Source organism: Lathamus discolor, chromosome 4 (assembly GCF_037157495.1).
Source record: "Lathamus discolor isolate bLatDis1 chromosome 4, bLatDis1.hap1, whole genome shotgun sequence".
Lineage (NCBI taxonomy): Eukaryota > Metazoa > Chordata > Aves > Psittaciformes > Psittacidae > Lathamus > Lathamus discolor.
Genome location: NC_088887.1, coordinates 110,023,006 through 110,046,082, shown reverse-complemented (window position 1 = coordinate 110,046,082; position 23,077 = coordinate 110,023,006). Strand labels below are relative to the sequence as shown.

General features: G+C 35.0%; 1 protein-coding gene across 4 annotated transcripts in view; it reads right to left on the bottom strand.

Annotated features, from left to right (window-relative positions):
* PSPC1 (paraspeckle component 1) overlaps nt 1-23,077 on the bottom strand; it is a 58,364-nt gene that overhangs the window by 20,882 nt on the left and 14,405 nt on the right. The window contains exons 7-9 of one of the 4 annotated variants that reach the window (XM_065678607.1): nt 10,641-10,698; nt 6,395-6,564; nt 2,502-2,981 (exon numbers count right to left, since the gene is read on the bottom strand). The exons of the other annotated variants lie outside the window; for them this stretch is intronic. Of the exons in view, the coding sequence (XP_065534679.1) occupies nt 2,796-2,981; nt 6,395-6,564; nt 10,641-10,698 (414 nt within the window). The 3' untranslated portion in view covers nt 2,502-2,795. Of the gene's footprint in view, nt 1-2,501; nt 2,982-6,394; nt 6,565-10,640; nt 10,699-23,077 lie in introns of those variants that run through there. 4 annotated transcript variants of the gene reach the window in all.

Here is a 23,077-nt window from a genome sequence, read left to right as displayed (position 1 = left end):
GCATCTAGGTAGCATTTTTAAGAAGCAAACTGGGATCATTCCTTTCTTAACCAAATTATATGTTTATCACGTAGCCAGAGTCAGTTACTGACAATTATGGCAAAACAAAAGTCACTGCCTTTATAGTTGACCTGTATACAACCAATATGGCCAGGCAGCCCTAAGGAAGCTTTTATTAAGAGCAGAATTTGGCAGCCTGTAGTCAGCTACAAAAGACATTCTGTAGGGAATCTTGAAAGTGTGCCCAAATTCAGTATTTCAGTATTTATTCTTTAGGACTTGTAAGCTTAGTTAATGGATATTTAAAGAGACTAGGTGATTTTCTGCAATAAGGACAGCAAACAAACCCTCTGCTACTATGCAGCAGAGCCAAGTCAGAGTTTTACAGGGTAGCTCACAATTATGGAATGAATATCACTAATATTAATTAAGCTCTACAGTAACTTTAAAATACAGACATACTAGCAAAAATGCAACATGTCCTTAAAATAGCATAAGACTGACAAAGCAAGAATGAACCACTTCCTGAAGGTTTGGTATGCTTCATGTACTTCTGAAGCATACTGACATATTACAAGAACGAGGATGTACGTATCTAAACAAATATACAGGAGTTAGCCAAAAGGCCTGAATGCCACAGCCTTTTCCTTTGAAAAACTGAAGAAATATCTTGAATCTAGTCGCAAGTTACATTTCAAACATGTTCCCCTCACAGCTTGACAGTTTAGAACTACCCACTCCTGTACTTTTTCAACTCCCCGCAAAAAGGGCAGAAAATTTGGGACAAAAGTAATCTAATATTTAAACACCTTACTAGACACCAATGTAAACTGCATTTTCAAGTGAATGCAGTACACCAAAGCAGAGACCTTACTAAGTTGCTATATACAAACACCAGTTTATATCTAATGGGGGGTGGGGGAAGGCAATTTTCCCAATTACAGAGTTTTAAGATAAGTGTGTTAAGTAAAACCAGTTGTAGGGTTGGAGTTGTTTTGGAAGAACAAGTGCTGTAACATGGCACATATATCAAAGAGGGAAAAGAGTAAGTATTTCAGCCTTCAAACCTTACTCACTATTGTATTACGAACTATGAAGTGTGGTATGTATCTCAAGTAAAGCAAAAAAGGTCAACATTAAAGACAGGCTAGACAAAAATGCTTAGCAGTTACAGATGTCACAAGTGAGGACTTACACAGGTGATAACTCCTGAACTATATGAAAATAATCTCTTAAACCCATGTAACACTGGCAATTTAAAAAAACAGTACTTCCAAAACGCCAGCAATGCCGTAATTTTACTGTCACCCATTTGCTCACAATTCAATTCACCAGGATCACCACTGCAATATTCACTAAGCAATAACACACACACGCTCTCTGCTGCTTGCATCCCATGCTCTGAGCTATGTACATACCATTTCAATGTAACTAGGGCACCAGGTTATCTCAGATCAGTTTTAAGCAGTTTAGTGTCACAATTCATGCAGATGAATTTTAGTAATTTCTATTTATGAGTGAACATGAGTGAACTGATAAAAACAGAACACTAATCTCACAACTACTGCGCACAGGAAAAGAAAAAAGGCAATAGTAACCAAAAATATCCCTACTCTCTTGCCAGTACAGGAATAGAACCAATAGGTCTTTTCCATCATCTTCCATGACTTACAAAATCTGTATCATAACAAGCTTCTTGACAGCCTTATCAGCTTCATCTTAAAACTCAACCAGCAAATCTAGCCTGAGACATGTTGGTTGGCAATGGGTATTCTTCAAATTCATCATTCTGTAAAATATCAAGAATACTCACGTGCAATCCTTCTAAATGCATATTACTCTACTATAAGTGAACAATTATTTTAGCTGGACAACACATACTTGCCTCCTAATTAAAACAGTTAATAATCATTGGTAACAGACTTATTTCTATTCAAACCACATTGGGGGAAACATACCTATAATGATGCGTTACACAGTGAAAGGCTTTAAACCAGCTGGCACAAATGTCTCCTTCTTTGCAATGGCAATCAATAATCAGTAGAACACACAGATGTCACAAGTTTTTTCTTCTGTAGAACTATGGTTTAGGTAAACTCATTCATACTGTTATGAATAAAATACACATACATACAGATTCTTTTTCTGAAGTGTTCCCCCCCTCCCCCCCCCCCCAAGTTATTCTAGTAATGTGGGTAACGGACATACTCCATTGATAAGCTGCTTGCGACTAAGTTTGCAAAGGGAGACTGAGCTGCAAGGACAGAGTATCCTTGAAATCACTTCATATGATATCTGATGCTCTTCAAAGTCAAACAAAAGCAGTTGTGCTATAAATTGTTCGTGGTATGTACTGCAACATGCAGTTTAGCTAAACAGATTCACTAATTAAGAACAGAACTTTGATACACAGTAGAAACTACGTAGAGAATGAGAATGATGCCACTTATAATTAAGCATAAAATTCTCACCCAGTATTAGTAATAACATTCCCAAAATCCTTTCAAGTTATTTTTATATTTTATTGCAATCAGATAACTGCACGTTTTACAGCATAGTCACACATTGTATTTTGCTAACAAACACATTGCCTTACATAATGATCCGCATCATTTCTGCTCTATACTACAAAGCCTAGGACTGAATACAAAAAAAGTTTTACAAAAGAAACTGTTGGGGTTTTCTTAAAGACTACAATAACAATAAAACCGTTTCCAGATAACAGCTAAAATTATAAAGGCATATCACTGTATAGTTTTAGTGGAATTCTAAACAGTAAGGAATGAAGTTAAGTTTTAGTATCTGCGACGCTTGTTAGGTCCTTCAAAGTTGCCCCCTGGGTTTCCTCTACCAAAGCCACCAGGTCCACCACTCACGGCACCTACACCACTCATTGGCGGCTGAGGAGTTTCAGAGCCCGTTCTACTAACCAGAGGTGAACCCATCTGTGATGGACCTCCTTGAGCGAATCTCTCATTATGCTAAGACAAGTCCATTTGGAACCATGCCAAATGTGAGTTACAACAAAAACCACAAGTGATGTTGTCATGAAGTTCAGCAGATAGTCCAGCAGAATCAGGATCACACATAAAGGGAAGAAAGGAGCAATTCAATTAGTTATTATGGAAAAAGAGCTGGAAATTAAAGAGTGCTTATGTTATGCTCCAACTTTGTAAAGTAAATTAAAAATTTAAAAACTTAAGACCAACTCTGGTGTCAAATGTAACTTTATCCTTTCAAGCACATCTGAAGCAATATTCTCTATGTAACAGAGGAGACAGCAAACAGTAATTGAAAACCTGAGCCCTGTTCTGCCTTTCATACAAACTACAATGCTTCCCCCTTAAATACAGACACATTGTCAAATTACAAAAAACAAAACAAAAATCACCCCACTCAGCTTTTATATATTTTTTTTTTTTTTATTTCTAGAGACTGCACGTTTAGTCTTTCAATACCAATATAACCTAAATACATATATACCCAGATACTTGTGGGTATTTCCAGCCATACTAGTCATGCTTTTGTATGCCACTTTAGGAATCTTCAGTTAGACTTTTAAAACACAGTCCAAATAAACTGACACAACTAGTGACAAAATGCGTAACTGGACTATGCTTAATTTAAAAAAAAATTGATATGTATCTAAAGTTTAATCTGAGGTATCAATACAAGATGAAAATCCAGTTCAACATTTAGTTCCCTTTGTTCTGTGCCTAATATCAATAAAGGTATATGTGCTTACACACATGTATTTGGCTATAGCAATTAAGAGCTAAACCAGAAAACATGCATCTAAACACTTACAGTTCAGTATTTATAAAGTGTTTAAAACCAGAACCCCACATGATAAAATTTAAAACATTAACCCAACAAACCATTAAAAGCACTAATACATGGTACAATCACATCTTGAAATAATTCATCATTCACCTGGTTGAAGACAGTTATGCTTTCAGAAGAAATTCCTTTTGTACAGAGATCTACCTTAACTACACAGGTATTCAGAGTTCAACAAGAACATTCAACACTAGCACTTTATATGCCTGAATCAGAGAAGAATTCTTCTGAAAGTCTAACTCCAGTAATAGTAACTGACCTCAACAGTTCCAGAGTCTGCTAATTCGTATATATATATAAGATTTTAAAAGTCTTATATCTATATAAAAACAAATGCAACTTAAATCATGCTTGTATATATGTGCATTGTTTAAAAGTTGACTTTGAATACTAAAAATGTTAACTTCAACAGCTGCATAAATATCTACTACTGTCCAAGAGTACCTTAAAACCTGTAGCACTGGTTAAAAATTATTTAAAATATTATCTTTAACTCATGCCATCTTGTTAGTGATGGAGCTGAACTTCAGCAAATAGGAGCTTATGACATACTCCTAATAATTTTTACCATTTGACTTGTGGACAAAAAGTCAAATTCTCTTTCCAGCAAGGACCCCTCTCTCTCCAGAGGTTTACCTATTGTCTACCCATAGAAAAAAAGGGGGGGGTGCAGGAGGAAGAGCTATTCTTCAAATGTTATTTTCAAAGACTATGTTTCAAAAGACTGCAGTGGAACAAAACCAAGATTACTCAAACTTTCCCCTAAAAGACTTCTGAAGAACATAAAACTGAAATTAAAAAAATTAAACTGTATTTCTGGTCTATAAAGCATATTCTCCATTTCCCTCAGTGGAAACTGAAGTTTAACTCTTACAGTGCTTACTTAGTAGACAGCCCTCAAGGGATCTTTAAAGTGTCTTGCCAATAGGAAAAAAACACCATTTACCATTTGGCTGTGCCTTTCACTAGGGGCCTGCTCCTCAAATTAAAGATGTCCAAAAGTCCAAACTGAAAACAAAAAAAAAACCCCACCCAAACAAGCCAAAAAACAATCCCACAAACAAAATCCCACAAAACAAACAAAAAAAAACAACACAAACCAAACATCTTATTTGTCCTTCAGTAGCATGCAGAAGCAAATGCTATTAAAAAAAAAAATTAAACATGCACTTTGTCAGTATATTCCCTACATTTCCATACCTGGAATGACTTTATGTAGAAAAACAACAGTTTGAGATAGATACCATAATTTAAGATAACATGTTTCTTTTCCTTATACCTCTTTTTCCATGCCTGTATAATCACAAGAGATGTTCCAGGAGACCAGTGCACAGTGGTCTCCAGAAAAAGCATCTCTGAAAACAGTATTTTGTGAAAAGCATCCCCCTTTCCCTCCCCCCTGCTCTACAAGAAATGGTACAACTGATAAAATGAGCTTGCTCATGATGTGAAGTGAGATCTTCTCCTTCAACTGGTAAAGACCAGACTCATTATGTGTAAGAATACGTATTTTTGATTTGCTTAATCAAAACCTCATTTTCCTGTAAGGAACAAAGAGCTTTGTCCAAACTTCATTACACAGATTCCTCAATCACAGATAGGTATTGCTGAAAAGGCATATATAAAAAATAAAGCTACAAAATGCTTGTTCCAATAAAACTATAATGCAAATGCTGTTTATACTCGTTTATATCACATTACCACTAGAACATCCCAATATCTATTTACAGAATAATACTGAAAAATGTGTAAAAAACCAGATGAAAAATTATACAGTTGTTTCTCTACATAAGACATTACAGCTAGGAAAAGTGCTGACTATGAGAACAGAGCAAAAATGGCTAGTGCTTTAACTGCATCCCAGTGGTTTATCTGCTCTTAATAAAAAATACTAGATGCATACAAGACATTCCCTATCACCCTTGGCTACCTGGCAATACTGTTTTTCCTCTACTGATATGACACTTACCCCTAACAGCTGCTGGCACACTTATTTTCTAAGTGGCATAATTACTGTCATAATCTCATGCTTTCAACAGTGTTAGAAAGGAAATTCAAAACCCACTGAAGTTGCTTTAAGAAATTAAACAGTTTACACAAAGATATCTTCACACTACACAGCTTCCGACATTGAACTGTTCATCGAAAACCCCAACAAGCTAATACACTGAATTTAGTTTCACAGAAACAGCCAATGCCTAAATTTACACATTACTCTGATATGTTGTTCCTTCTTCATTTCACAGAAATGAGTTTTTCTTAATATGTCATACAGGAAAAATTCTCCCATATGTGCTATACATTCTAATCTCAATTTAAAGTCTGGTTACTGATCAAAGAATTCACCTTGCTCTTAAGTAGGATTTTCATAGTTATATTAAATAAAGACTTCCTTTTCTGTTGTAGTCATTTGCATGAACAAGTTTTATCAAGCGCTTTTAACAGTTTCAAAATATGTAACATGCGCTTCCTCAGTGTGAAAATATCTTCGGTAACAAAAATTGGCCATGAGACATGACAGCTATTCAAAGTAATTAAATTTGTGATACGTTACCACTGTTCCATTATCTGGCATCATTGGTGTTCCCATATTTGCAGCTCCTTCTGGTCCCATGGAAGGACCAGGACCCATTGCAGGGCCAGGTAAAGTTCCTCTGTTGTTCATATTCATACCCATCATTGGAGGAGGGCCTTGGTTACCAGCAGGTGCTGGGCTAAACGCATCTATGCAAAACAATCTATACTTAGAGCTGTCCTATCTGAATTTTACAATAATAAACAAACAATTTACAATATTTAAAAAGCCAAATGTACAAGACTTCCAATACTTGAAATAATACAAAAAAACATTCTTTGAGACTGTACATTTATTTCAATCATCTGCTTTTAAACAGATTTTCGTTAATCTCTGGTATTTTGCATTGCACAATCTGCCTCACATATTTGAGAATCCTGAACTTTAGAGCTAAATATAGCTGTACGATTTCTGTGCAGCAACTGAAGTGTTCATATAGCATATATATGCAGTATACAGACCACAAGTAAAAATCTCAAATTATTTTGCAGTAACTGGCAGCTGTATAAGGCAACATGGCTCTTTAGGGATCATAACATAATGTACCAGTATTATGGTAACTGTATATATATTACATTAGTCTAAGGTCTAAAAGGAACACTAGAAATGGTACTCAGCATCAGTCTCCTCCAAAATTTTGATTCACAGTAAGAGGCAGAAAGAAAGCTTAAAAACATCTTTTGAGGAGAACATTTATATGATAACACTGTGCTAGGAAACACCATTCTTGCCAGTACCCATTATCAAATTCAACAAGTATGTAAAATTGCCTTCACAGCATTTTCTCATGTTAAAAAACGGAAAAAAAAAAGTCTCATTATACACACTGTTTACATCTGCTTAAAGATGTAAGAAATATGAACAACTTCAAGACTGGTGGTGATACACTGTTGTTTCCCCCTGCCCCCAACAATAATCCACCCTTCTCAGCACCAGAAGTTTTTGTGCATCCAAAATTTGATAAAGGAAAATGACATGCCTCCAAAACCAGCCTACATTTTAAGTCATGACAACATACAAAAATAACAAGAAATGTGACATGTTGCTAGTCTAATAAACTTGTTAATTTTTATTTCAAAAGTCATCCTCTCACCTCTATTCACAACTGTATTTTCTTTAGTAACAAACTTATAAATGTTAAAATCATTGAAAGCAGGCCATTTACCACAGGTAGAGTATTATTATCTCCAGGTATGCAAAACTGCATCTTTATTACTTGCCCCGACTACAAACACCGCAGCAGTCAGTGAAAACACTGCACCCAAGATATTGCTGCTAAAATTGCTGACCTCAGCTGGATCATATATATTATGCCAACTGCAAGCTCCTTAGCAAAAACCATCTATGCAATACAGTAGCACATGTAAAGTGCTAAACAAGATTATTAGAAGCAACAGAGAAAAAAACTGCAATTTTGAAATGCAGAACTTATTTGATCTTAATAATGAGAAACTCCAGGACCTCTCTCTATGACACTAAGCCAAAACAAAGGTATACACAAGACGGATGCTCCTGACCTACCCACAAGCATGTTAATGTAGCAGGTAGAAGACTGCTACAATTTAAGAGGATTACAGTTAAATATACCCTAAAACTGATTTTTAGCATCATTCATTCAGTGACTAAATATAGAAAGAAAAGGAGACATTTAAACTTCCAATATACAGCTAAACCTTAGTTTTCAGAGGCTAGAAGTACTCTGCAGGACTATCATGAGGGCAGTGCTTCTTGCTGGTAGTACTGACATTAACTAAAAGCAGTCAGTGCTCAATTACATGCCACTGGCTTGCTTTCCAGCCTAATTAAATTCAGCCATCTGGCCACACACAGGTAGCATTCATTTATCCTTCAACTGTAACAGGAGTTTATCCTCTGTATCACACAAATACACCCATTTTGCTTCCAGGATGATATATTTATCAAGCCTCTATAGTATTACGCCAGTTTCAGGCAGAGTCAGCTCTGACAATACAACTAGGAAGTGTAATGCAAGGGGAGAGTGGGGCCCCTGCATGGTGTCAGCAAGAGGCTACAGTGGCACTTTAGCTACACCTCCTAAGTTCTCCTAGCTCCAAAGCAGACCCTATGAGCTAACCACTTGATTGCCTTTTCTTTTTGGTAGGACACTGATGTTACCAGTTAATTCACCGGACCTGGTTCAGCAACAGATGGAAAGCAGTCACCAGTGCTCATGCCACAACAGCACAGATGTTAAAAAAGTGTGTTCTTTGGCAATCTGAAGGGCTGAAAATGTACACTCCATCTGAACCACACATGCCAAGGTGTAGCACAGCTGGCAACAAGTCATAATCAATCCTCATCAATGCAGGCATATTTAAAAATATTCCCTTGTTTTTCCATATGGAAAAGTTTATGAGCAGCACTTAGCGTTATAAATCCAGTTAAATGCTACACCAAGGCACACAGATTCTCTCAGAACTTGTTTGCTGCAAAAATCAATGTAAAAATTACTGGTCCTGCACAAGTCAGCCCAACACCAACTAAATACGTCACAAGGATAACTTGCTTTGTAATGGCACTATGCTGGAGGTATTTCCATTACCGAAGATGGTCCAGCTCCCCACTGTCCCACATGATGAATAAGTCACAGATGGCACAGGTAAAGGCCAGTTAAAAGTAAAGTTATAATTCCAACAGAAATGTTGAGAAAGGATGCAAAGATGAACAATTAAAGTTCTACTATTTAAAGGCCTACTGCAGATTTTTGGGGTCAGGTCTTTTGGTTGTAGTGGTGGAGTTAATGTGCTGAAGAAAAAAAACCTCTACAACAATCTAACCTAAAATCCAGATACTATAGAAACGAACACTATCTTTTTATCTATTTGCCAGGGATATTTTTTCCTTTTTAAAATAGTAGTTCACTGTTACCATGACTTCTTTTGGAACTAAACATTTATTTCTAAGAGCATTTGTATGAAGTTTAAAATCAAATCATAGCACAAAGCTTACAAAGCAAAACTATGAACATCACTCTTAAATATTAAAACCTTGCAAGAAAGTGCCTGTGAAATGACTGATACAAACTCATATTTACAATCTGTATGTAAACAGTCTATCTTGTGGATGTGGACAAATAAAGATCCGGACTTCAGCATCAATATTTACGAAGTCACCCAACTAAATGGAATTTTCAAGTAGATTGTAATGATCTGCGGAAATAAAACTATAAAATCTTAGTCCAAATTTATTCTTCAGTTTATTATTTGTAGTTAACTTCACTCTTTCTTTAGAGTTATTTTTAAAGCCCTTCATCTTCATTGAGAAAAAAGAGAGGAAAAAAAAAAGCAAGCCTGCAGTGATAAATGTGTCTCAATAAATGCAAGGAAATGGTAAATAATGTATTCTAATACCTGGACCAGATTCACTCATCTATAAATACACATTACTCAGAAAGTCAAGCAACAACATTTATCAGGTTTTGTACGTACTTGCAAATTTAAATTACACAAGAATAGTATTAACTTTTCTTTAAATAATCATCTTAATTTATTCCAAATTAACATCAGGAAGTTTCCAAGGGAATATATATTGACAGTTAGTTTAGTAAGATTTGGGGTTTTAAATAAATATTCTAAGTTTCACTCTTGTTTAAAAGCAGATATTCCAGATAAGCAAGATTCCACACTGTCTCAGTGTGCAAATACAGAGCAAGCACCAATTAGTAAGAATGTACTTTTCTAGACTTCACAGTAAGTTTTTGGAAGTGACAATATTTTAAGTCACAAAGGCAAACTGAGGATATCTGCAAATACAGATTTGCGTAGATTAGTAGAACACCAACCACGTTATTCGTTAAGCTTTTGTCAGATACATCAACAAAAGCTTACCAATTTTGAGCTCTGCATCATTTCATTGCATGCAATTGCAGTCCCAACTTCCCTGAATAGGCTGCCCACCAAAAGAATGCCAAATACTTTCTGAACAGATCAATTTCTATCAGAAAATTTCTAGAGTATCACCTTTCCCTGCCTTTTTGTTTCTCAACTTGCACATCATATTTTTCTCCCACAGGTATTTGAAGATACACCTTGGGGGGGAAAAACAGCTATCTGGAAGCAAAGTATGTGTTGTTTCTTTTTTCCTAATACTGTTTTACTCCTTTTTACCAGTACTTGTCACTAAATAGTAGTGCTTGAGTAACATGTACAGTCCCAAAGAAAAAGAAGTTTTACATTACAGAAGCCTTTTTCCTTCAGATCCCTACCTCCCATGTTTATTGCTCCACGAGGACCCATATCACCCATTCTCATTTCCTGTTCTCTCTGAAAGTAAACATAGTTTTCATGTCAACCTGTCATTCTTACAACTTAAAACATTCCTATTTACTCCATGAAAACAAAAAATTTCAAGTTTCAAAACTTTCATTGATTACAAAAATGTACAAGGAATAAAGTTAACTATACTCCACTGTTTTTGTAAGATGAAATGGAATAATAAGATCAATATAGCAATGTTGTAAATTTCTGCATAATGGTAAAGGTTAAATATCATAAGTTTCATTTATCAGACACAGCAGTCTAATACTCCTAAATAGTTATCAACTGCAAATGAATCCATCTTCACACAGTGTTTTTCGTTAATAATATTTACCTTTTAACTGTAAACAAAGATTTTTTTTATTACAGTATTACCTACAGGCCATAGTTCAGTAAGTCAGTCTGGTTTCATGACTCACAAATGCTTTTACTGACTGGAAACCAAGCTCTGATGTGTTAAATTATGGTATTTAAATTCGATCTGACAGTTATCTTTGCTGAAATACTTTTAACTTGGTGGCAGTATATTTTTTGTTGAGGTTTATCATGCTATTGATACATTAGCTCAGACACTGACCATCCTTTTTAAACCAGAATTAGAATACAGTATCAACAAACTCTCTAACATGCATTTATATTAAACAGATAAGTAACATGCCAAATTCGTTTGATGCTCAGTCATCCAACAACAAATAGTTCTGACATTACTGATAGTGAACCATGGCCTGTTGTGATGCAATACTGAAAAGGCAGTACCCAGAGTAGCAAAAATCGTTACTCTGGGGAAAGAAAAGTACACTATCACAAATATTTCTAAGGGATTTTAGTATTACAGTTTACATCAGAAGGATGAAATAGGAACAAATTCCCAGTTCAACATGAAAACTAATGAAACTTACACTGAAATTCTCGTTAATTTTCTGGAAGAATGTTAAAGTATATTCCACTCAAGTGAACACAAGTGTGCTGAGAATAAGCATACCCAAAAAAGTTATCTGATTCTGAAAAATCACTGCACTTAAGATTTAAGAGTATTAGTAGCTCAGATGTGCTTTGAAAATAATGCCATATATTAGGCAATTGTTTAAGTCTTGGTATAAGCAACCTTTAAATGGAAATATTAATAAAAAACACATTTACAGTATTTTTACAGTTTCATGAACTCTTTTTCATTCAGTCACGTTCTCACACTTAAAGTATCTATCTTCACACAATTAAAGTAGCAGACACCAATATTTGACAGAGTCAACAGCTTTGTAAAATATCCTGGTATGGGAAATTCTCATATGATAAATGATGTAAGGTTCAGGTTGGTAACTTTGTTTCTGGTAACTAGTATTTACCTAGAAAATGTACTTATGATAAGATTATACATTATCTTCAAAAGAGTATGGCTTAGTGTGAAGCAAAATAAGGCTTCATAACCAAAAGACACAAACAGGTTTTAAGGTCCAGCAATGAGAGGCTGTTGATAAACACCAAGAAGGAACTCTTCTTCTGACCCTAGAAGCCATGTTAAAACTTTAAAAATGAACATGCAACTTAACTTTGTCAGACCCTTCACAGTAATGCCAACAGACATTTTAAGTAAAATCAGCAGCCCTATTAGATCAATCATACCCACAAATTGATACCAATGAGTAAAATCAGCATACAACTTTGTCGACACTGTCTGCTTTTACTTCAGCCCTGACATGAAGACGCAGAAGGAAGAGTAGCATTTCATCTCTAATGTCGAAACATAGTCCAACATGGTAGAAAAACACCATGGCTATTTGTTTACATTGAGACTGTGCATGCACATGTGCACATGTGAAAACAGGACAGGCTACAAACAGCTAAGAGATACTCTTCAACTAAGAAGGGAAAGTACCATATTTTAAATTACTGCATAGAACTTACTAGATGCATCTCAGGTTCAACTATACGTCTGAGTTTGTTGGGGTTTTTTTTAAGTATCAAAGGTGCCATATAAGGCAGGGCCAAGTACAATAGGAGCTAGATAAGGATTTCGAGCAGAGAGCTATAAAGCTGTACTAGTCATTAGAACTTAACTAATTTTTTTTTTTTTTTTGCAAAGGATAGAAGCATTGGCAAGCTATAACATATACTTCTTTTAGAAAAAGCAATAAACCAGATCTTTTCTCATCCTGAAATGTTACCAGTCTTCAATTAACAGTAGGCTTAACAAGAGTGAGGGGTAAAACCTGCAATTTTTACTTTTTTAGTCTAGTCAAACCTGTTACAAACCCCAAAGTAATTTTTCACTATTTTGTAGATTTAACTGTGGTGTTGAATCATCACCATACAAAAAAATTCAGCTACAGAGTCACGATCCACAAACGCACCGTACAGTCCCTGCTGCCTTTTATCTATTAACATGCCTGCAAGAATCACTATTATTCCTACTGCTGCATATTCACAACTTATCGTGTTCTTTTGAATTTTCAGAACAGGGAATATGGAATTAACAACCATGAGATAAATCCCCTGACAGAGAAAATACTCAATTTCAAATGGTAGTTGACAGCATATATTATTAATGTAATTAAATGCTTGACATATTAACTATAAAAACATGTCTTTAGATAATTTGCCAAAACCTGTATTTACAGGAGTCCAGATCACAAAAATTCAGTCCAATCCCCCCTATCTAGGACATGACACAATCATGTCCTAGATAGCTATTTATTATGTGAGCATAAACAAGTTATTGCAGGTAGGTTAGGTCAACTATTCCATGGGTATTACCCACAGTATGATAGAGGAAGGAATACCAACAGTTAGGACAGAGTAGTGGAACCAATGATGGTTGATACTCAAGCCCTTTGCAGAAGATAATGATAGCATTATCTTCTCAGTGCTTCTTTTTCCTCAGTATGTGACTGCCCATTCTTCTGTTGAGTAGCAGTCTGGTTTCAGTCCCTTCTCTGAAGGCATTCATAACTAACCATAACAGGGGTAAGCTGATCAGCAAGAGAGGACTAAACTTATACTAGAGAAATACGGGGAGGCAATTAATAGCTCTGAAGCCACCCGGTACCTGGGAAAACAACTTAAAGAGAACAAGAAAAATTGATGATATGGACATCAGTAAACAGAAAGCCGTAAGACAAAGAATGTGTAACAAAGTGTAATTTAACTTTTGAGAGATTAAAAACAAAACCAAACCCAACTCACAAACAAAACCAAACAAAAAAAAAAAAAACAGAAGCAAATAAAGAAGATTCTTTTGTAAAAAGCTAACTGTCTAACACACATCAAAAGAAAGCTTTCCAAATTAATTCTGGTCCAGGATTCTTGTCAAATACTTCAGAACTCACTAATGCAAACAACCCTCAAGAAGGTCTGATTCATCCAAGTACTCTGCTTTTAGAAAAACTGCTATGATGGCAATTATTGCATTACACTTGCTAATTACATTAAAGTTGAGATTGTCTTACAATTTCAACTCATTTCAACATCAACTGTAAAAAGTAACCTACATAAAAACATTAAATACAGTTTTCAAATTACATCTATATTGTACCTTTTTCACAAGTACTAGAAACAAGATTTCTTGAGCAGCTGAGATATATAATGCAACACTGTTCTTACACCTCAATCACTATTGATATCAATAGTCTAAGTATACAGAGAACTGCCAAGATAATTCTGCTGGGTATTGGGTTTTTTTTTAAATATGGAGGTTTCTTAAATATATTAGGATTTTTTTTAATTCAGTCTCTAAACCCATGAAACTAAGGGCTTTGAAAAGACACCTAAGAACTGATATAGGAGAATGTATCAGATGCAATTCACTTGTCATATTGAAAATAAAAATACAAGTAGCCATAGAAGTTGGCATTTTTTTAACTGACAAACCAATACTATTTAGTCCTCCCAGAAGCAGGCCTTGCAATTTCAGCAGCCTGACGCAATATTCCTGGTAAAAAACTCTCAAGAAAATTATGGCATGGAATAAATATGGCATGCAATATTCTAGACCAGCAAAAAGCAAGGTAGCAACAGAAATATTAAGATAACAGATCACAGTTTTCTTCAAAGTGCTTGTGGACAAGAAATTCGCTTCCCAGTTAACCTTTCAGCTAAGGAATGGTAACCAAAATAACGACAAAACACAGCATTAAAAATTGTCTAATCAGAAAAAGAACACTTAACCCATAAACTTAAACTTGTACATTAAAAACAGTAACTTAATTAGCACTTTATCTAGATTGTGTGTTTAGAGCAAAATGTAATTCACAGTGCTGCTGATGCTCATCTATTTTCACTAAGATGGAAACTGCATACTATTTCCTAGCAGACATTTTCAAAACAGGTATGACATTTCTGTAACCCTTCCGAGAACGCATTACTCCTTTCTAGAGTGGTTTATTTCATAAATTTCTTCCTAGGAAAGAAAATTTTCAAAGGCTTCTCCAGCAAAGAACAGAGAAGAAACTAGCATAAGGCTTTAAACCTTGCACAAAATTGAAATTTTGTGTAAAAGACCTATATTTTAAAGACAAATCATACAAGTGGTTAGAATCGCTACCTTGGCAGGCAAAATTAGCATTTATGGGATACTTCCGATTGTGCATTATTTCTCATTTCCTAAGAATATTCTATTTAGTTCCAATGACTAGCTCACAAGAAGTTAAACTGCCTGCAGAGTTGAAGTAACAGAAGCTTTCCACCCAGCCCTCTTGTCACCTTTCCCTCTTTGGTTTATCCATCAAGATCTATTTGTAAGATCTGAAAGTTACAATATTCCAGTTCAGTTTATTCAATCACATGCACTGCAACCTAAATCCAGTGCTGATCCCTCCTCTGAGCTGGGCATAATACTAGATTTCTTCCAGCCTAAACTACTCAAGAATTCTATGAACCCAGGAGTTTGCAGAAAAAAAGTAACCTTTTACCTCACCCAAAATTAGACAAGCAAATACATTAAACTAGATAACAACTACAGTAAATGTAGCTATAAAACATGCAGCATACAGGAAACTACAAAGCCCTATTTTAATTAGAAAGTCTAATTAAATGCATTTTCACTAGGTTTAACAGCCATCAACAGGACTCAATCTTTGAGAAAAACATTCTAACACAGCTAAAGCAGAGAGTTAAAGCTCATTTCCTCCTTGGTGACTCAAGTCTTGAATAGCGTTGATGGAAGTAACTAAGCTACACCATTAAAATCCTGAACATTAAAAAAAACCCAGCACTTTAGGAAAAAAGCAATAAGCATTGCATAAAAAAAAAAATGCAGATACTTATATTCCAGTAAATGCTACAAGTTGGAAAAACATTCTCAATGGTAGTAAAACACGGATAATTACAGCTGTTAAAAAAAAAAAAAAATCTGATTTCCCTTACAGAAAAAAGATTTATTTTAGTCCACTGGATTTCCTACTTTCCTCATTTCAGTATGATTTTAAAGAAGTATCAATGCTAATAAAACACGGATATTTCTTTATAAGCTAATTAACAACAAAAGTATAGGAGTGTATTTGGAAAAAAATCTCCAGGCACTACATCTATGGTGTCTGTTTTGGGAACAAACAAGCATTGAAAAGCCTCTCAGTGCATCACATACCACACGTTAATACTGGCAAAGATAGAAATGAATTGTGATTTTATGTGCAAGAGAATGCACACACACTGGACACTTCCCAGAGATTTAGAAAAAGCTGTTTTTAAAAAGAAAGTTACTTATTCTCTCAAATTCACCTTTAATTTAATAGCAGCTATTTCTGATCTTTACAAGGCAGAAGACAGTTTAAGATCTTCCTCTTTTTTAGGTAAAACTAGCTTCTACCTTCCAAAACACGCAAATTAATGGGTTTTGCAGGTTTATTGGGGGGGGGTAGGCAGCAGTAAGTAACTGTAATCCTCCCATGCTTTGGGATTTTGTCATCCTCCTACAGCTGGATGCAAAACCCATTCTGAAGAAAAGCTGACTTCCTTTCAATCCTCACCATTAACCAATACATCAGTCCTCATACATTGTTTAAGTCAGGTCTACCCTGATAGTTTTGGAAAAGGAAGCATTTTAATTGCACTGATATTGCTCCCAAAGACATTTTGGGGGACAACTCACCAACAAGCAACATTCAATAATGCCATAAAAGAAAATACTATTTCATACAGAAGAGAGAGCTACTAAGCTAATCTAAATGAGGTAAAGCCAAAGATCACCTGGAGATCCCTCAAATTTATGAGCATCAAGGAGACTAGATCCCGGAAACTGCAACACATTTTTACAAAACACTAACATAAATCTCATTGTACACATTAGTACTCAAAGACCGTCACCTATAGCAGCGGCAAAACCTTATTAATGCAATCTGCTTCTCAAATACTGTAACGTAAAAATCAGAAATAATTCTTCACAGACAAAGGTGCTTAGAGGATGTAACTTCTTTACCAGATCTGGCTATCCTTTATGAAAAATAAAAATGAAAAATGAAGGTATCGATATATTAACTCTCTTAATAACAACTTCCTCATTACAGCATTCTGCCATCGAACTGGATTCTGCCAGAGACAAGAGCCATTGTTTTGAATTACAGTAATGACATCAAAAACTAATCAAACTCAGTTCAGCAGCTGAACGTAATACAGTTCTTTTTAATTTGTAATCAATTTAAGGCATTTAACTATTTACTTACCTGCAAAACTACTTTCTGAAAGCAATATCCACCATATCACCAAGTTCACTATTTATAGATGTAATGATTACATTACATTCACAACATATTCACATCTTCAGAAGCATTTTATGCTGCAGCTTCAAATAATTCTGGATTTCTTTTAGCTAAAGAAATGGCATTGTAACAATTAAACATCGGAACAGGCATTCACGGCAGCATGGAAGATCCTTACTTCCACAGAACAAGTTGCAAATAATTTGATTTCAAATGCACTCCATAATTCACACTGACGGGTATGGAGTTGAAGGGCTGTTTAACTGGTAACAAAGTCTGGGCTAACTGTACCATCATGCAGAAGCAGACTAAAATATTTAACTGAAAATTGGGTGTTATAAACAAATGCTGCATTTTAGATTTCCCAAATGTTAAGCTTTTTTCTTTTCCTTCACAGGAAACAAATCTAGGTAAATACTAAAACAGAGTAAACACTGGACCAATCCAAAACAACAGTCTTCCCCAACTGCAAGATTCAAGATGGAAATCATGCATATATACTTGGAATAAAAATTAACCAGCCATATAATGAAGTGTTTAGGCAAAATTCTAACTATTACTTTGTTAGAAAGTATAATATAAATTTGCAAAATTAACTTCAAACACTTGAAAAGCAGCACTAAGTAGCCACAGTGCACTAAAAATTACTTTGTCAGACTTCTATATTAACAATTTTTCCTCACTAAATAGATACTATATATGCTGACTAAATTGTAACAATCGAAGTCCACAGTTGCTATCCTGTAAGTGACCTGAATTGCCAAATAATTAGAATATGCAAGTATTTGACAAAAGGAAGCTGAAAGCTGAAGTTTTTCATTGCTACGAAGAAGTTCTGTAGGAAAAACATCTAACAAACATACACATTCTTTCATACATTATGAATATTGCTTACAATCAGAATAGTTCAGTGTTTAACATTTCCCCAACAAAGTTCTGACCTGCCCACATACACTGCACTTAAACATACAAAACATGAACAGAGACATCAATGAAGCTTTCTGGCATGAAGCCAGCTCCATAATTTTCCAGCTAGTACTTTTATACAACCTGGAGGCCATTTACTGTAAAACTGGACCAAGATGAGGCAGACTTGAATGAAGACGCTGATCATTTAAATAGACTTCTGACTGAGGAAAACAATATACATTGTACCAGGCATCTAGTATTTTAATTCTAAGTTTAAGAAACTGGTCATCTGAACAAATCTGACATTACATTGTCACATCTTTTGTACTAATAGATTTAGAAGAGACACTTACCGGCAAACCTGCCACACGTATATCAATAAAACTGCATTCAGCAACAAGTGTTAGCTTCTATTAACCAAGATATTAAGCTCCCCATCGGAACCGTTATAGAACAGCTCTACAAAAACTCATGGAACCATAGAATGGTGTAGGTTGGAAAGTACCTTAAGTTCATACAGTTTCAACCCCCTTCCAAGGGTGGGAAGAACACCTTCCACTAGACCAGGTTGCTTAAGGCCCTTCCTGGCCAACCTGGCCTCACCTTTTTTTTCCCAAATAAACCCTGTTTATTGAAAATACTAATTCATCTAACAGTAAAACCTATCTCTGCAAAAGTGCTACCCCAAAGTCAGATTCGATGGAAAGACAGAAAGACCAGACTTAAATTAAATATTCCTCATGTAAGAAGTTAATAATAAAAAAAAAAAAAAATCAAAAAAAAAATCACTACTTCTGGTTATGACAAGCCTACTCAATTGCTAAACTACAAAAGGAGGCTTGCAAAATATTCATGAGAAAAACCCTAAATACTTTAATTAAAAAACAGAATTTAGCCTGATACCAAAAGGCAAGCTCACTAAGACAAGTTAATTTCTATGTCACAGTTTACTGCATTATTACTATTAAAATTTTCCACGCCATGAAGCAAAAGGTCAAAGGGCCTACTGCTCACACCAAGAAAAAGCTACTCAGAAGGCACTGCCTCTTGAGAGACAAACCAGATCCATAAATAAGCTTTCCCCACATTAAGCAACAAATCCATTGACAGATTTTCTCACATCAAAACATGTTGTTTCTACAGAAATCTACAGTTACTGCTGCTTCAGTGTTTTACTCTTGCTTTAAACACAGACCCTTTGAGTAAATACAAACTCTTCTGAGCAGTGGAACTTATTCTGGCTGCAAGTCTCATTGCCACCAGGATCTCAGGATTTAGACAGGTGGGTGAGTTCAAAATAGGTACCAAGTAGACAACTGAAACTGAAAGTTAAGTTTCTTCTTAGCCTGGGTAAATACGTGTACAAACTTCAAGTCAAACTTAACTGCAGTAGCTGAGGAAGAAAAAATGAAAATTATTAAGGCAAACATCAATTTTAGCTTCTTCAAAATATGTAGGGCATTTATCAAACACATTAGCAAAGGATTTTTCTAAATTATTTATGAAAGCCACATTCTTACTTGTCAGAAGATATAAAACAGAAGAACTCAGTATTTGAGGAACTTCGGTTAGTTAAGTAGATTTTTTTTAAACTTGTGAGCAGTAACAATTTTCAGAAATTGTCTTAAAAATATGGAATGTAGACTTGTTAAATCTGCTCTTTAATAGATTTTTTCATTACTACCTGTGAAACCCATGAAAGGGGAGAAGCTAAGTATACAGAGTATTGATAAACAAGCACACCATTTTAAGTCTTTCCATTAACACTTGAACAAAAACTGCATCTGCCAGGTCTGAGGCCTCCTGAAACACTAAGACAAAGACCGATGTCATTTTGCCCTTGCGTACGAAGCATCTGAAAAGTGCTTTTGCCTTCTTATCAGTCTTACTGGAAGAAAATTGAGTTATCAAATAAACAGATAATGTAAGGAACACAGACAAAAAATTCCTTATCAATTACTCCAGAAGAGAACAAATGTGGGAATGCTTACAAGCAGTAGCACAACACCTAAATTCATACTGGAGATTTATGCATGTCTGACAGCACACTGACAAAAATTACTTATGAATGGTCACTTATTATGTTTGCAAGTTCACATGAAATATTAGCATGTCCTAAAGTACTTTGTGCAAAAATTTAGAAGATGATGGCAGAGTAAAATACTTAACTCTCCTAAAAATCTGTAACATAAGAAAAACATCACATTACTCTAAATATTCACAGTTCACACATACCAAAATTAAACTTAGAAATTAAATATAACATTATAATTGTTATTTGTTCCATTACTGAAAAATTACCCAAAGTAGCATCCTTGATACATATAAAAACATAATCCTAAAATGGTCACGAGATAAATATTTACAATCCAAAAATACCTTATTCCACAAAGTTTTGGTTTACATATACAAACACATAATATGCTACAAAAAGATGGTGTAAGTTCTGCATTGATTTTTATGCAATGTCTTTTCATACTAAAAGCAGATATGACACTTATAACAGTTTTTGTATGTGGCAATGTAATTAAAGGCTAAAAATAATTAATTTTGTTTTTGAAAATACAACGTGAATATTTTAACGCCTGTTAAGGAATTGCTATTCTTGCCTAAAGCACAACATTTAGTATCCAAAATACTGAGGAACAAAAGAAATGCAAGATTTAAGTATGTGGCTACTGATAAATATCACTGCAACCCTGCAAAAATAAAAAAAATTAGTGGTACTGCCAAAGCAAGACCACCCAGAAAGCCACAAACTGTGTATTTATAAACTGCTTGCTCAAAGGCTTAGTCTATGCTGCTTCACACATAGGAAGAAACTTGATCACTGAAGTAAAATCACTGCCAAGAAAGTAGGAACGTTCTGCCAGGTGGGTTTCGTGGGTTATTTTTCTTTTTTAGTTCTACATTTAACAGTCTGCCTTTCTGCAAGCTAGCTTTACCTTAAAAGACTTTTAAAGTGTCAAACATGAACTACTTCCATGCGTATGTATGCTGGATTGCAATAAGGAGATAATTCCTCTCTCCTATCCAAGCTTTACAGAAGAGCTTTAATAAAGCAGCTTAGTTTTACAGCAGTTTGTTAAGCAACAGAGACTTTACTCATACAACCTCAAAAAATTTCACCACCATCAGCTTCATTACGTACTACACTGACTAGGCTGTCAAGTTAAAATAACAAACTCCTATTAGTAGTAGAAAACAGACCAAATTTGAAAAAATCCTTGTAAATGTTTATTAATTTGTTATTGAAAATCTGCCTTAGCTTAGTTTTGAATAAGGTATTCTGCATTCTGTGAGAATTCAAACTTCTTACAGAACAAGGGCTTGTGAGCACCATGGAACGAAGAAACAAAACAGAACAACAACAAAAAAAAAAAATCAATCCAGTCACTTAAAAGCCAAGTGCAAAAAACTATTCCTGAAGTACGTAAGTCCACAGAAATCTGATAGCCTTGTTTCAAAAACATCTATTACTTAGCTTGCAAGCGAACGTAGACGTGAGTAATAAGACATGCCTCAGTAAGCTCCACAAAAATAAAGAAATGGGAAGCTAAATTTATGAGCTGCTCCAAAGGACAAAACTCTTAGAAGACAGAATAAACATGTCTAGGGTTTTTAGTTTTGTTTTGGTGTTTGGGGGAGGGAAAACCTCACCCCACATGAAGTTTCTGGCATTCCTGAAGTTATGAACATCGCTGTTGTTTTTGGATGTGCTTTTTTAGTCCCTTGTTCTCATCTGTCTTACAGCTTTTGATCCAAGTACACTGCAATCTCTGCTATTGAGGAAATTTCCACTGCTTCTGTGGCTGTCACTATGCTGAATACTTCCACAAGTAAGTGATACTTCAGCAGCAGTACTTCTGTGTAAAAAAAGCTAAAGGAAACCAGAACAACATCTAGAAATAGCTCTTTAAAAGATTAGGAGATAGAAAAGTTAAGTACTTCACAAAGTTGAACATGAAAGAACATTAAGCATTCAGAAGCTGAAATGGATGAACTCACAAGGAACAGTTCCTTACATATATATGCAAATTACACTTCAAAAGTGGGGTTTCCTGTGAGGTAAGAGGAAAAGGCTATTCAAAGATCTCAACTCCCTCTTTACCCCATCAGTAAGAAGAGCTGTAAGCTACAGGCCAGTATCACAGCTGTTGTTTCACTAAGTAAAATATCCACCTGACACTACTTTCAGTGTTACTACAGAATTAAATCTGTGCACCATAAAACTAAGAATACAACTCACCCATTTTGGTAATGAAAACCATTATGAATATATGAAAACTATTTTAATAAACTAAATCCAAATCACTCTCTTTTCACTCTTCTAAGCTGGTGGCATAATAAAGTATGTGAATAAAAGTGAATAGATGAATAAAATACAGGCGAATGAAAGTCTTTCCTGAAGCTGGAATTATGTGGTAAAAAGGCTCTGATTGAGATTTAACAAAGTAAACCTATGCAAGCCATTCACAACTGGATAGTAACCACTGCACAGTTTGAATTATTAATGTATTACTAGCACTCAGAAGTACTTTTTTGGTATTTGAGCTGCTTAAGAATAAAATATTGCTTCCACTGTCCATTAGCAAGCTCCTCTTTCAGCAAGTAGCATGTATACAAAATAAAAATCAGCAAAACACTGTAGGAAAATAAGTTTCCTAGTTAAGCCACTGTGAAATCAGAATATACATACATTGAGCTGTAACAGCAGATTTCAACTAACCGACTTTTACAAAGCAAGGGAAAAACCCTAGCCCATATGAAAGCGTTTATGAATAACT